The 15,858-nt window shown below is 40.9% G+C and overlaps 2 protein-coding genes across 3 annotated transcripts; one reads left to right on the top strand and one right to left on the bottom strand.

The window, feature by feature from the left end:
• The first annotated feature begins 1,011 nt into the window (after nucleotides 1-1,011).
• On the top strand, nucleotides 1,012-6,028 carry nit2 (nitrilase family, member 2). The gene is made up of 10 exons (XM_086263468.1): nucleotides 1,012-1,129; nucleotides 1,239-1,357; nucleotides 1,689-1,809; nucleotides 2,864-2,952; nucleotides 3,030-3,123; nucleotides 3,204-3,278; nucleotides 3,358-3,436; nucleotides 3,692-3,790; nucleotides 4,841-4,896; nucleotides 5,193-6,028. Exons 1-10 carry the CDS (start codon nucleotides 1,102-1,104, stop codon nucleotides 5,291-5,293), a joined length of 861 nt encoding a protein of 286 aa, XP_086119594.1. The 5' UTR covers nucleotides 1,012-1,101; the 3' UTR covers nucleotides 5,294-6,028.
• LOC147313708 (T-lymphocyte activation antigen CD80-like) lies at nucleotides 4,669-9,735 on the bottom strand. Of its 2 annotated transcripts, none has more exons than XM_086263463.1 (5): nucleotides 9,550-9,735; nucleotides 8,885-9,208; nucleotides 7,864-8,142; nucleotides 7,205-7,375; nucleotides 4,669-6,007 (listed from the first exon to the last, which is right to left on the bottom strand). In XM_086263463.1, the coding sequence occupies exons 2-5, from the start codon at nucleotides 9,171-9,173 to the stop codon at nucleotides 5,934-5,936; spliced, it is 813 nt and encodes a 270-aa protein (XP_086119589.1). In that variant the 5' UTR covers nucleotides 9,174-9,208; nucleotides 9,550-9,735; the 3' UTR covers nucleotides 4,669-5,933. The 2 variants fall into 2 exon arrangements, with proteins under 2 accessions (XP_086119589.1, XP_086119588.1); XM_086263462.1 differs by having other exon boundaries at nucleotides 4,674-6,007; nucleotides 9,284-9,735.
• Nucleotides 9,736-15,858: the final 6,123 nt, after the last annotated feature.

The raw sequence follows: 15,858 nt of genomic DNA on the forward strand, positions 1-15,858 counted from the left end.
ATAAAATATTAAACTACAGCCTTAAGATGAACAGTATCAAGTAGAAAGTACGTTATTTGCATTGAAAATATTGTCCAATAGAAGTAGAAGGTAATGTAATGTGAAATTACTTAAAGTACAAGTACAATGAAACATTAAAAGTTTGTAAGCATGTATACTAAATTACCTTTCTCCGTGAGTCCTGCCTGTGCTGACTTTGTAAGACGTTGGTAAGTCAGTAAGACAGCAGGGGTGGGTGGTATGACCCCATGCCACGTAGGAGGCAGCTGTTCTAACAACCTGGAGGAAAATTTCTCATCCTAATTTTTTTTGCTGTTTAAATCTTTGACTAAAAATTATTCAAAACCTGAACAAAATTAATTGTGGTTTTAATCATGGCCCACACTAATTTTTTCTTCATTTACTTTAGTATTATTCTGCAAAATATATTTTTCTTAGTTTATCATATTAGTCAAATAAGCAAAAAACAAGAAGCAAGCAAAAAGCAACTTATTTGTTTTATGTCCAGAGAAAAAACATTTAAAAATCTTAATCCTTTATATACTTCAAACAGGGTCACAGTCCTCCTTTTGAATATTTTTGTTTTTCCTTTCCTATATATAGCTTAGCTATTCTCTCTGCAGTGGAAGGTTTGACACTATTTGTGTACCCTGAGTAATCCCCCTATTTTTTAATCGCTGAGGTTCATTAATGCTAGTTCATCTTATTTTTTATTTTTTTTACTTGGAAATACATGTTATATTTAGGAACGTTATTACTGAGCAGAGCCACTGAGATCCTTACATCATTTTTATTGTTTATTAACCAGAAAAGTGAATAATAATGACGATCTTGTGCTGAATCGACCCACCCCCTGTGACGTTACACCGCCTTAAATCTTCACGTTTAACGACCTCAGTTTTTCATAAGCTTAAATTTATATTGTCAACTCACCTAAAAATAACACTTTCGATTTCAAAACAGTCAATATTTTTTAGTACTCTTTATTTATTTTTTTTATGTTAAATCAAGAAGGTCTCTTATTTTGAAAACCAATCCGCCACCCGGAATCACATGACCGGACTGTGGCGCGGTGTAGTGAGCAGATAGTCCTGTGTGTACATGTCTACTTTAGCCAAAGTCATGTCCAGTAAGTACAGAGGTCTCCGTGTTTCGCAGTTTAATGTTAAATCGCTGAGCGCGGTTTTGAAGCCTGCGGCTCTCCGTCACTCGCTGAAGTTCCGTGTTTGTTTCCTCAGAGTTCCGTCTGGCGGTGGTTCAGCTGCAGGTGAGCAGCGTCAAAGCAGACAACCTGAGCAGAGCCCGGAGGCTGGTGAGGGAGGCTGCAGGACAGGGCAGCAAAGTGGTGCTGCTACCGGTGAGGAGGAGGAAGGGCGCCTCACGGCTGCTTGTCAGCAGTCTGAAGTGCTTATTTTAAAATACAACCAACTAAACAAGCCAGTGTCCGGGGACAAATACAGCTGTAGATTTTATTTAAAAGACGTGTCCCCTGAGAGGACGGCGCTTTACCATTAACGCGGTGTCGTCTTTGTGTTTTTATGAACTGTTTGTTCCCTTTTCTGGACATCCGTTAGTGCAGGAATGAAATATTTCTAAAAAGTTCCCAGCACAGGACCCTCAGATGACCTGCCTTTTTGGACTGCTCAGATTTACCCTATGAGCTTATGATCTCCCTGTCGTTAACACAGGAATGCTTCAATTCTCCATATGGGACCAGCTTCTTCTCCAGATATGCCGAGAACATCCCAGGAGAATCCACCCAGGTGCTGTCGGAGGCAGCAAAGGAGAACGAGGTGTATCTGGTGGGAGGTGTGAAAGCACCCGTGGATTTAAAGCTATTACATAGAGTACATTAAAGTTCCCTTCTAATGTTACTGTAAAGGAGCTGATGATGCTTCATGTAGTTCAGCTACAGTAAGAGTTGTGTGTATCACGCTGTGGTGTTAGATCCTCAGAGTTAAAAGCTCACCAGTAGTAGAGTTGATATATAACTCCACTGTGTTTCCTGCTGTGGGTTGTCAAGACGATGTGGAAAATGTAATCTGTTTCTGGGTAAACTGTAGGAAAAATAGTGAGAACTTTGCATGTTTAACTCCTGGAAAACAGCTGCTCTGCTGCTTGCACTCTACCGTGTTTTATCCTCTAAGTGTTCCATCAGAAACCTTTTTAACAGATCCATCGCACTAACAAGCTCAAGGTTTCGTTTCACGAGGTCGGTGTATGTGCAAGTAATCCTATGAGATAAAACCTCAGGTTTAAGACTTTTTTTTTAACTCTTGGATGAGTACGATGTCACAAAGACTGATCTCTGCTGTTCAAACCTTCTGTTTCCAAGAGGTGGCCAATCAGAAGAAAGGAGAGGGGAGGCGCTGGTCTCAGGCAGAGGATGGACTGATGGGCTTCACCACGGACAGTATAAAAATAGAAAAGGCGATCTGACCTGTTGAAGTCCTGTTTTTTTTTAAGCATTGAGTTGAAAGTTTTCTCCGTCGTCATGCTGGGTGCAAAGTACAGCAGGTGACGAGGTTTTACAGAATTCTCCCAAAGATTTATTTCTTTGGTTGTCGTGTCTCTTTCATGTGTCTCTGTCAGAGGATAAACACATGGAGATGGTAATGATCGTAACAGGGCCACTTGCCACCCAAGCGTGGTCATCGTTTAAGAAGATTGGGATAACTTTAAATCCAAGTTCAGTTCAAACTACTTTTCATTATGTCGATGTAGGTTTCCAGTTGTCCAGGTCATTGGGGTCTTAACTGAACCTTCTTTATGTTTGTGATGACATCCGTCTCTCTCGTCCAAGAGCCTTTTCATTTGAAACCTCTGGAGTTTTTAAGCTCTTACGACTCGTCATCATCCACAGGATCCATTCCCGAGGAGGATGGTGGGAAGTTGTACAACACCTGTACAGTGTTTGGCCCTGATGGAGAGATGATTCTTAAACACAGGAAGGTATGTGTGGGTCATATACAGTGTGTGGTCAGTTGCAGAGATGAATCCTCTTCATCTTTTTTCTTTCCTCCTCTAAGATTCACTTGTTTGACATCGACGTTCCCGGAAAAATCCGCTTCCAGGAATCTGAGACGCTGAGCCCGGGGAGCAGTTTATCGCTGTTTGACACACGTGAGCGACAGCCGCAGACTCTGGCTTTCTGCCTCGCAGTCTGGATGAGCATACATTGATCTGATGTGTTCCTCCTGCAGCGTTCTGCAAAGTGGGTGTTGGGATCTGCTATGACATGAGGTTCGCGGAGCTCGCCCAGCTCTACAGCAGGAAGGGTAAGCGTCTGAAAGGAGTGTTTAGATTTTGTTTTCCTGTGATGTCCCAGAGCTGATTGGACTGCGCTTTTGTCCTCAGGCTGTCAGCTGCTGGTTTACCCCGGAGCCTTCAACATGACCACAGGCCCCGCCCACTGGGAGCTCCTGCAGAGGGGGAGGTCAGACTGAGGGTCATAGTCACCCACTCCCAAAAGAATAATTTACTGCAGACATGTTAGAGTCATCTTTCAGCCACATATCTGATCTGAGGGTTGAGCTTTCGTTAACCAGACATGTTACTTATAAGGCACAAGAACGCCTGAATGAACACAAGCTGAATAATAAACGCAGCATGACGAGAGCTCAGTGACTACAAACTGAGATCTGCTGCTGTTTAAATCTGCAACGAATCATTTTAATGTCTCTTTATGCAGGGCGCTTGATAATCAGGTGTATGTGGCCACAGCATCACCTGCCAGAGATGAAGCTGCCTCCTACGTGGCCTGGGGTCACAGCACCGTCGTGAACCCGTGGTAAGAAAATAAGATCAAAAATGCAGGGCGTGATAAGGCGGTTAAAGTTTTCAGAGGGACAACTTGAGGCCGTAAAAGTAGAAGAATTCAGGGTTTTAACAATGTAGAGCAGTTGGGGTGGAGTACAGATGTAGAATCAGCAAGCTGTTGTCAGAGTTTATCTCACTGCCGTCTCTGGGTAAGCTGAGGAACTCCAGTAGGAACAGTAGACAAACTTGAAAAGCAGCTTTTTTCAGACGCAAATTCATTGTAACTTTGTATTTCATGAGCTTTAAAAACTTTGTCACAAGGTTTAAATCCAGTGAAGCCTTCCTACGCTGAGCCGTTTATTGTTCGGATGCCATGCACACCATGTAAAGTGTAACTCGGGTAACAGGAGGCAGGTTAAATAGCCCACGGTGGTTTTTTGATTTGGATCTTGGCTGCTACACAAACGGCTTGAGGGAATATTTCACGTTGGCAGGCGCGACCAAAGAGCTTTAAAGTTCATCTGGGAATTTTGGCTTTTCCAGGTGTTTAGTTTCTTTCTGATGACTCCACCCCGTCGTGTTACCTGAACCTTCCTGCAGCTCCGCTGCTGTCATGTGTGGGTTTTGTTTGTCTGTCTGAGGAACAGACGTGTTTCTTTAAGCGGAGGTTGTGTGCTGGGAGCAGTTTGTTATCTTAACCTGTTCTACGGGCATCAGCTGCTGACGTCGAGTGAGTGTCACCAAGAGGTCTGAAGAGTTACTCATCAACTCTGAAAGTGTCGTCAGCTGAAAAGTGTCCAGCGACACGTCCCTGCCTGCCTGTGAAGAATCGACGGCTTACGTCATGACCGTACAAAACAGATGAAACTTAAAGCTTAACACTGCATTAGCATTTAAAGTTTTAATGTGTTTCCTGCAGGGAATCTATATGAATGTAAAATAAAAAACAACAACTAGCTCTTATAACATAGAATAAATTATTCAATACTTTTTTGTAAACATGAAATAAGAAAATATCAACTGTGAGGAAGTTTAAAGGAGCGTTTCTTGTGCTGATTTGTGAATAATTCTGTTGTTACAGGGGGGAAGTCATTTCCAAGGCTGGACCAGAGGAAGCTGTTATTTATGCCGACATCGGTGAGGAAAAGCAGAAGTCTGCTTGTCTCTGTGGAATGTGAAAGTCATTTACAGTTATGTAATCTTTGATCAGCTGGTGAGGAAAGTGGAAAAATGAATTTCTGCTCTGAGAAGAAGTTTTAGTTCACTGCTTTAATGATTTCCTCTACAGAATAATACTAAAAAATGAAGACCTGACAATGTAAAACAGAGAAAGCATTTCAGTCTGGCACAGCAGCAGTTACTGCACAGTGCTCGTGTTTACTCTGCCGTTGCTGTGATTGTGTCTTCTCTCTAAATGTGTCGCGTGTTTTCAGACCTGCAGTATTTGGCCGACATCCGGCAGCAGATCCCGATCACATCTCAGCGTCGGGACGACCTCTACGCGGTGACGTCAGTGCAGGAAGGCTCGAGCTGAACTCTGAACCTCGGGTCCAGCTCTTCAAATCGAGCCAAAAGGATCCTGTAAAGTCTCATCCATGTGATTCTTGTTAAAGTGGATTGAAGAGAGAAGCAGGCCTGCAGCAGCTCGCTGTCTCACTGTCCAGCAGAGGGAAACATGAGAATCAGCTGGACAGTCGCTGATTGGCTGTTTTAAGATAACTTGAATGAAGAAACTTTGCATTAAAAGCTGTGACTTTTGTATCCAGTGCAGATCTAGTTAAAAGCTTTTTGATGAGCAGTGACTCATTTATCATTTCTGGTTACAGATGAATGGGAAGACTGGCCGCTTGTTTGTTTTCAGAGCTTTCTTTGTTTCTGAATCAGTGCTCAAGAATAAAAAACAAACCTGAAATCCAATGCAGCTTTCTTCTACTGTGAAAGAAATATGAATTCACCTCTCGTACGCCTTATAGATCTATGAAGTAAAAGAGGGCTTGGTGTCATTTTGGAAGTCTTTATTAAATCTTCAAATAGGTTAAAAAAAAAAAACTAAAAACAACCACCAAGAATTGTTCTTGTACAGTATTTTAAAAACTGTATTTAAATGGTAATTACAACAAACATATTTACACATCAGTGCTCTGTGGCTTCAGTTTTTTAAGTGACCGTCAGGCTCAAACATCCGTCTCCCTTTGTTCCTGGTTCATCAACTCGTCTTCCAACCTGAATTGATACCGTCTTTTGTATCCTGATGGTGACAAATAAACAAGTTACAAAAGCACAACAAACAACCTGACAGCTCTGTTATACTTTCTCTTGTTATGTGCCATATAAATACTTTTAAAAGTGGTGGATGCTCATATTAAACAGGTTTTATACAGTGAGGTCAGCTTGCATACAAGTGATTGCTGAGGGAAAAGCTCAGACTTCAGACTGCTCCAGGGTCTCCAAATCATCAGCTTAACAATGAGCTCTTTCAAATTGCATTTTACTCCAGTACAGTACAGACACTTCATTGGCTCCCACCACAGTATAAACTTCCCTTTAAAATTCCTTTTAATAGTTCATAAAACTCAATGGTTTGGGCCCCAGTACAGCAAGATGCCCTTAGATCAAAACTCAAAAGCTTTTGTGTTCACACAGGCTGCCATTCAGCAGCTCATCACTCATCCATTTTCTTTCTGTTATCCAATTCAGGGTCACGGAGGGCTGGAGCCAATCCCAGCTGACATAGGGTGAAAGGCAGGGAACACACAGACGTCACGGTCAGTTTAGAATCACCAGTTAACCTGATCCCATTAACTGCATGTCTTTGGACTGTGGGGGGAAGCCAGAGTACTCTGAGAGAACCCACACATGAACTCCACAAAGAAAGGCCCCAGGTGGGATTTTAACCCACGACCTTGCTATGAGGTGCTAATCACCGCATCACTGTGCCGCGCTCAACACTGTAGTTTTTCTGTAAAGTTTTATTTTGAAGTTTTCACTGCCTTAAGGTATTTTAAACCTTCACAGGTTTTTATGTGTTTATCATTAAGCACATTGAGTTTATGTATAAATAAATAAACTGCTCTAAACACTTGATGTCAGGTGTGATTTTCTACATCCAGCTCTGTGTGACGTCTTACAGAAGACGTTCCTAATGCTGTGATCTCAGGCACACGTCTTACAGCTCTATTAAAGGAGGCACAGATTTGCTTTGCAGCATGACAGCATGCTCAAACATTCATCCAGACTCATATAAAAATAGAAGCTAAGAGCCTCTTATCAGGGCATTTTTCCCAGTAGCAAAAACATAATTTCCATAATTTCTCCATAAAGTCCACCAAAAAAAAAACAACTCCACAGGTTCCAGTCTAACGGCAAAGGCTGCAAATATTTGATTTAACTATTTGCACTATTTTCTATTAAATTCACTGATAAACAAACACATTGATCTGCTTACCTCTCCATTGTTGTTTGTGCTCTTCCTTCTTCCTCTTGTTTATTTTGTCCAGGTGGATCTGATACACCACTCCAGCTATCACCATGATCCCAACCACCACACACAGACCTGTGCTGAACATCCACATGGCCGACGATGCTCGAGTCGTCACAGGCCTGGCCTCCACTCCATCTGAGCAATCATCAGGAAAAAACAATAGTAAAAATGTTTTCAGTGTGCCATGGAGCCAAGGCCAATAAATAAAGTGTAAATAAATAAATAACACCTGACTCCAAAAAAAAACCTGCAATAAAAAAACACTAAAGAAGAAGATTTAAAATCCAAAGAGTCCAAATCCATAAACTGTATTTAAAAGATGTACATCGTCAAGGTGACTTTTAAAATTTTTGACTGATTGATTAACTGATTGATCCGAAAGTGATAAGATTTAAAAAACAAAACACAAAACTGTCTGTCTTTACATGTTAAACTAGAGCTTTCAAAAATTCAAAGATGATAAAAACTGGACTGGTTTGCTAATGTTAATTAATATCAAACCAGTCAGACACGTGACATTACCCAGTACAGGGAACCAGCTGATAGCAGAATTTGCTTAACTATGAGTTTCACAGATAAGGAGAATCGTGCTGCTGTGTCTGAACACTAATGACTGCACTTACAGGTTGACATCACGGTTTGGTTCATAGATTGGTTATCAATGATGCACGACACAATGGAGTCGTGGGAAATGTTGAGGGTCAAGTGGCTGGTGATGTTGTAGAGATTGTCTGGGAGTGATGTCATCTGAGTCCTCACCGACCCTGCGGGGGGCTCCTCGCTGTCGTTGATGAGCCAGTACACTGCAGGTGTGGGATAACCTCCAGTGGAGTGACACAGGAAGACCTTCTCATCGCCCTGCACTGCCTCTTCCTTCTCCAGCTTTGGGGTGCTGAAACTGGCTGCAAACATGTGTTGATTCTATATTTAGTAATATTTAGAATCTCTTTTCCTCCAGTAATTACATGAAAGAAGCTGAGGGATTAGAGAAAGCATTAAGACATTACTCATCATGGAAACAATGCCTCCAACACTCCCACAATATGATTGTGAATGTTTTCATGCAGCAGTTTATTGTTTTTTATAGTCTTCTAACTACATGGTACCTACAAATCATTACAGACACGTGTGGCATGTTATAAATGTGCAGGAGTTTTGCTGAAACACATCTGAACTGTTACAATTCAGGTGTTTATATGATAAGATCATCTACCAGTGATGTAAACAGGTGCAAACAAGCAACAAACGTGACCTTATATTATATTCAGAACTCTTTAAACTCTGACTCCCATCTGGACTCAGGCAAAGAGGGAAGAAGAATAAATAATGTCTGTAACTGTGTTGGTGCAAAGTTAAAAGAAAACACTCACTGCATTATATTGCAACGTATATTGAACTGGAACCTGAATGTTGTGTCTGTGCATGAATACAGAGACTTTGGTCACAAACACATCTAGAAAACGTTCAATTTTGTTAATTAAAAAATCCCTAAAATACAAAAAATAAGTGTCTCGTGCTTAAAATTTACGGCTTTTAATGTGTCCTCATTCCGACAAAATTTACAGCCATGGCTGCCACCAACCACCAGAGACTGGACTTCTAAATATCCTTCTTCTGCTTCCCCCTGAATCCCGCGGGACTTACCTGCTGTCCTGAGGCATGTGGTGCACAGCCTGGCGCTCTGATTCTTCCCTAACACCATGAAAAGGCTGTAAGACATTTGGTCTTCAACGGGACGAACCGCTGGCAGGTTTAAAGACACGTTTCCAGTCAGAGGAGCGTCAGCTGGGACTGCGACTCTGTTATTGCTCCATGTCTCCACACTTCCATCGGGCTTCCATACCGACCTGAGTACCAACTCACTGTCTCTCATCCACTCAATGGTGACATTCTCGGAGTTGACTAACTCAGGGAGAACGCAAGGCAGAGACATTGGCCGTCCCACGATCCCCAGAACACAACTGTCATCTGCACACAAAAAGGAGACACGCTATTTACTGTCATTATGTCACCGTGTGATCTGCAGACAGTCAGGCATCTTACCCAAACAGGCGCGCAAACTAAATAAACTCAACAGAAGTCCTGCGCGTAAAAGTGCCACCGGCGTCTCCGGATTTGGGCGCATCTGCGCACAAAAACTAGAAAATCTATCAACAGACGTTTTTCTCTTCAGCTTGGAAAAACAAAACTCGCTCATTTCTGCGTAATTCAAAAGTCAAACTTCACTTCCTCGTCCTCTGCTCGTTCCAACCCCGCGTACACCTCCGACCTCATTAATGTCAGTCATGCGGCGGCCTGTTGTGCCATACCTGCTCTCGCTGCCTCTCTGGCTCTCTCTCTCTTTCTCGCGTCTTTTCTGAGTTAAAAACGTGCAAAAATACCGCTGAAGGATTTAAAAATAAAACATAAAGTAGAAAAATAAAAAATCAAGCATAAATCTCGAGGACGGTTAGTTTCTGTCAGCAGTTTCATGTCAGGTAACACACACCCAAACATACGACACGAAACGTGATGACATCTGACTCTGTGACTCATTCACAGCATCTGGAGAAGAAGCTACAATCAAACTTCCTGTTATTGCGGTTACGTTCGTTTCATCCAGAGGAAACACAACGAGTTTGTGTTTCATTCTTTCACCTGATCGCGACTGTGAAACGGAGAGTATCATAAAAGTAAAAGTAGTCATTACTTAAGTACTGTACTCGGTTCTAAGGTACTTGTAGTTTACTTTCATTTTCTGCTAACTGAACGTGATGGACACGTTAATCTACACACAGTTATTAGCTAATCAAAAACATTATTCTGAAACTTGTCTCATTTTAATACTTGTGCCAGTAGATTACTTTGAGTGTTATTCAACCCCACTGGATGAAAGTACTTACTTAATATACTAAGTTTACTTATGAAGTTTTAATTTACTTTTAATTTATTTAAACAGATCTATCTTTGTTTTATTTCTGTTCTCCTCTGTACTTCTACTACTTTGGATGGAAATATTGCACTTTGTACTTCGTACCTTTTATTTAAAATCTTTGTTTATTGTTTAGGAAATTTCAAAATAAAAGTTTTTTTGTTTAATTATCAAAGAAAGTATCAGCAGTATCCAAGCAGTTAAAAAAAACCCAAAAAACGTGATAAATACAAAAATTAGTCATTTTTATGAGTTTACATAATGACTTTTACTTTACTTGTGCCATTATTTACGACTTTTACTTCAGTAAAGAGTCTAAATACTTGTTTTATCACTTAAAACAGATAATCAGTATAAAATATTTGTGCAACATAATTTTTCATGTAAAATATCCATAATTAAGGCAAATGGTTTTAAATGAGCCCGGCAATTTTTTTGAACCAATTTTCTACACTTTATTTATTTTTACACTTCACTTCAACTCCATTGCAAAACAAAAAATCCTGGTAACACCATTTTGCCTAAATGAAAGTGTAAAGCCTGCTGTTTGTTCTAACATACCGTCTGTCACTTTAATCTGTAAACGACAGTATATAACTGCTGCTGTGTTTTTAGAAGCTTTGTGATTTTATTGGGAAAATACATGATTTCATATTTTATTTTAAAAATCTCATAGTGCAGTGAAAGTATTTCAAATTAAATGCAATTAGAGAAACAAAACTTTAAAAACATCAACAAATGAAATGTACATTCTGAGTGAAGCATTATTGTTATTATCTCACTTTCATATACCCAATTTGATCTTTCAGTTTATTATTTTATTAATACAGTTTTCTTCAGTTGTTATTGTGCAAGAATCATTTATACTGTCCATACTATAAACATATACATATATATACAGCAGTATAGGATGAAATCTGAAATAAAATGAAAATGAAGCTACCTTCATGATATATATATATATATATATATATATATATATATATATATATATATATATATATATATATATATATCATGAAGGTAACTACAATACGGCAGCAGGGATCAGTGAGATGCTTGGCTACAAGTTGAACAGCCACAAGGAGCAGTACCCTCCAAGGCTGAGATCAATGTAGCACGGAGGGAGGTTAGCCAACTATCGGAGTTGCAGAAAGGCGCGATGAGGAAGGTGCCTAAGAAGTACAGGAAGCTCTCCATACCTGATTCCTTGGAAACTGCCAAGCAATGACTCACAGCCTTGGCCAGCCGCTTGAGGAGGTACACCAGAGAGATAGAAGGCAGGAGAATAAACCAGCTGTTCCAAGGTGTACTCTCAGTGACAAGGGAACAATATGAGAACAGCACCACCAAGGCTGGAGGCAGAACAATACTGGAAGAGCATATGGGAGAAGGACGCAACCCATAACGGCAATGCTCAGTGGCTAGTGGATCTGAGGGCAGACCATAATGACCTCCCCAAACAGGGTCCAGTAACCATCACAGTGGCAGACATCCAAGAAAGGGTCTCCAGTATGAAGAGTTGGACAGCACCAGGGCCCGACATGGTTCACGCCTACTGGCTAAAGAAGCTGACTGCACTCCACGAGCGTCTGGCAGCACAAATGAACCAGCTGCTAGTTAACGAGAGACACCCGGAATGGCTAACTGAAGGCCGGACGGTCCTGATCCCCAAGGACCCCAAGAAGGGACCGGTCCCCTCCAACTACCGACCAATAACCTGCCTCAGTACTACATGGAAGCTCCTGTCAGGCATCATATCGGCTAAGATGAACAGGCACATGGATCAATACATGAGCGGGGCACAGAAAGGGATGGGCAAAAATACCCGAGGCGCAAAACACCAGCTACTGGTAGACCAAGCAGTCAGCCGAGACTGCAAGACCAGACTGACCAACCTGTGCACTGCCTGGATTGATTACAAGAAGGCCTATGACTCAATGCTCCACAGCTGGATACTGGAATGCCTAGAACTATATAAGATCAACAGGACCCTAAGAGCCTTCATCAGGAACTCAATGGGGATGTGGCAACACTGGAGGCCAACTCCAAGCCCATAGCACAAGTCACCATCAAGTGCGGGATCTACCAAGGAGATGCTCTGTCCCCACTGCTGTTCTGCATAGGCCTGAACCCCCTCAGTGAGATCATTAACAAGACTGGCTACGGATACCGACTACGGAACGGAGCAGTTGTCAGCCACCTCCTGTACATGGATGACATCAAGCTGTATGCCAAGAGTGAACGAGACAGCGATTCACTGATCCACACTACCAGGCTATACAGCAATGACATTGGAATGTCGTTCGGACTGGAGAAGTGTAGTCGGATGGTAACAAAGAGAGGGAAGGTAGTCAGAACTGAGGGGATTGAACTACCAGGAGGCAACATTGCAGACATAGAGGACAGTTACAAGTACCTGCCCAGATAGCAAGGAGACATTGAACAGATGTTGATTTTCCATCTGAACCATCAGAATCGTCAGGATTGAAATGTCAACACAAAACCAATGTTGAAACAACAGATTTAGATTTACTCTCAGCGGAATTGACCGGAGAAGGCATCAGTTCATGCACTGCACTGGCCTGCACCACGATTAGTGTAAGGTAAGAATGAATGACTTTTGTTCTATTCGTTATTTCCACGGTTGCATTTGGATAACAGTAAAAAAAAAAAAAAAAAAAACTTGTTAATGTAAAGTTTCGGATAAAATGTGGGAGCCCGAAATTGTGTCTACTTTCATCTTACAATCCGGCAACAAATAAATTGCACTGCAAACAAAGTCTATCAACAAAGAAAACATTTTCGTTTCATACTTTTCCGTTATATTCCCTTACAAAGCTAGCTTTAACGCTTCGAGGGTTCCTTTGTTCTTGCCGTCGCCTCGGCGCTTGACCCAGACTTTCGCTCTGTAGTTGCTTTTTAGCATAGTACTACAAAAAATTGTAAATCTGTGATATATGATTGATAAACGTAAAGGTAACTGTATAAATGTGTTCAATGACTTTGTTACTTTTAATGATTGGAGAGCACCCGCGTCGATTCGCACTCAATTCAAACTTTACGCTGCACGCTCACCTACCTTGCGTTTGCACCTTTTGTCCGCACGTAAACTGCGTTTAGCATTTACGTGTGGACGAGGAAGACGGAGAAAACGCAGCGTCAAAGGTGTGCGCCTATTTTGATGCCACACTGTGCGCCAAGTTTTTGTCTCGGTGCCATGAATTCCTACAATGGCAGACTTAGACAAAATACTGTTAATTTTATTATCTTCAGTGTTTAAATGCTTACATATACGGGTTTGCTTGTAATTGTTGCCTATATACATTTTAAGCTATTATTTATTATTTAGTTCAATCAATAGATCAAGTTTTGTAGTGACTATGAAATATATTGTAATTATCTGTTTCCTGTTTATCCTAGACAGGGCAAAAAAGGACTCCAAATTAAAAAAAAGATACAAATGAAAGACTGGTGCATTGTGCAGTTTAGCACTGGTGGTACAGAAATAGTCCCTAGTTCATGGATAAATGGGGAGAAATTGTCATGGCCTCCATATCCTCCGTGAGACACATTCAGGATCCACGACGCAGTAAAGAGGAGAGTTCATCCTGGTGCAACATGGCTCACCTATGCACCAGTCCGACTTCTAATAAGCCATGGTGGGTATCATCTGGATTGGTGTTGTATAAATGTAACAATAACAAGTTTTTCGTGTCCTAATTTATGTCATACATTGTGTTTGTACTTCCAGACACATTTCACGAAGCAGAACGCAGTCTTCAGAAATATCTAAGTGAACACTGTGATATGTCTGACCTTCAGTCCGAAGCTGAAACTCAGACCAGTCATAAAAGAAAGCACAAGTAAAACTGTTTTTATTTCACAAACACATCTTTGATTGCTAAGAATTTATGATCTTGTCTTTTATACATATCTGTGGTGCTTCCTTACTGCAATATCACCACATAATATAGTCCAAAAAGTGGAAGCTTGTAAACTTTTTATAAATGCAAAGCCGTATACACTTGTGCAATTCAAAAATTCCTTGTATACTGTACCTTCTTGCACATCTCCGTTTCCTGTGTGTGTTGTTATAAATCAAACTGTAACTTTAGGAAAAAATATTCCAAAAGCACATTTGTAATTACTTATGACCGTTTTCAACTTTTTTTCTTTAGACCAAATCCCCTGTACACATATAGTGACTCAGAGGATGAGCAGCCCACAAAGAAATGGTTTCCCCGGGCCCCTCGAGTGAAAATACCAGGTAATAAAATACTGTCTAGTGTCTTTGTACATATCTGTGTGTGACACAAGGAAACTTTTGATAAGTTGTCTGTATTCTTAAATACTTAAAAAAAATTATCTTTTTCTGTCAGACCTGACGAGAGCTGTTAACGAACTCCGTGAGGAGGTCAGAGCCATCCGCAATACCGGCTGCAATGAATCGGTAGATGCTGGGGTACTGCCTCTGGATTTGCCCTTGCACAACATTGAGGAGCTAAACAATGCAGAGCCAGCTCTTCAATCACAAGAGGCAAATAAGGCAATGGTAAGTATATAAAGGTTATGTACACTTTGTAACTATAAAGTGTAATAGCTGTCAGATGTGATTTAAATACATAACAACGGCCTGTTGATTAAACACACAAGCACTTGCATACACATTTAAGACATGAGACACGCTAATTCCATCTCTTAAAACGTGTCTATAGGTGAGACGCTTTGCCTTGATTGGAGCCTGACGCAGCAGTTAGGGGCAAACTCTATGTCCGAGTTAGTCTTTGCACAAGCAGTGCAGAAATGGCTCCGATACGCCCCAGATCGTTTGGGTAGTGCAGGACGCACATCATGCAAAAAATTACAAACTTCTGTGAATCATATAAACGTAAATCAGAAACTGTCTTTTAATAAAGTATTTAGCAAACGAAACATGCCTATTGACCTTTTTTTGTTTATTTTTTTTCTCTGTTACATCACATGCAATGCTTTCTTATTTTAGGATATTAATATTGACATGACACATTGTGAGACATTTGGTTTTTTTTATAAAGGGTGTCCAATTTAAGGAATAAGTACAATTATGTGTTTAGGTGGTTGAAGTATTGATGGAAACATGCAGTAGTTTAGTATTGGTTAAAATACCTATAAAGAAAGGTAGATTTCCAGTCATGATTTAACTGTTGTTTTAATAAAAAGCAAATATGCGAAAGAGGTGGAAAATCAACACCATAGCTCAACAGTGTTTCAATATCAGAATCTGACATTGTTTCAATGTCAGCAGTATTAGAAAATATAACGTTGAATCAACGTCAGGTTTCAACATTGATTCAACATCAAAACCTGACGTTGTTTCAACGTTAAAAAAGGGTGCAAGAGTGACGTTAGGTCAACGTCACACTTCAACGTTGATTCAATGACACAGCCTGATATTGACTCAACATTGTTTCAATGTTTCCTTGCTATCTGGGTGGGGATCCCGCAGGCGAATGGGAACTCCATTCGCTCCAGCAGATCCTGGGAACAACATCGGAGATCTCTGTCCAGAAGAGCGCAGTCCTAGGAACAGCTAACATACTGCTCAGGACCCTCAAGCTCCCAGGCCCCACATATATATATATGAACTCAAACTAAGTGAAAGTTAAATCGATGTTGCGCAGTAACGTTTTAGGGGGCGGAATAAATCACAATATTGTGAGTGAAA

The sequence above is a fragment of the Aulonocara sp. 'chitande type north' Nkhata Bay genome, linkage group LG15 (genome assembly GCF_057382095.1).
Source record: "Aulonocara sp. 'chitande type north' Nkhata Bay isolate Kocher_YH1m ecotype deep benthic linkage group LG15, A_spYH_male_GT1.1, whole genome shotgun sequence".
Taxonomy (NCBI): domain Eukaryota; kingdom Metazoa; phylum Chordata; class Actinopteri; order Cichliformes; family Cichlidae; genus Aulonocara; species Aulonocara sp. 'chitande type north' Nkhata Bay.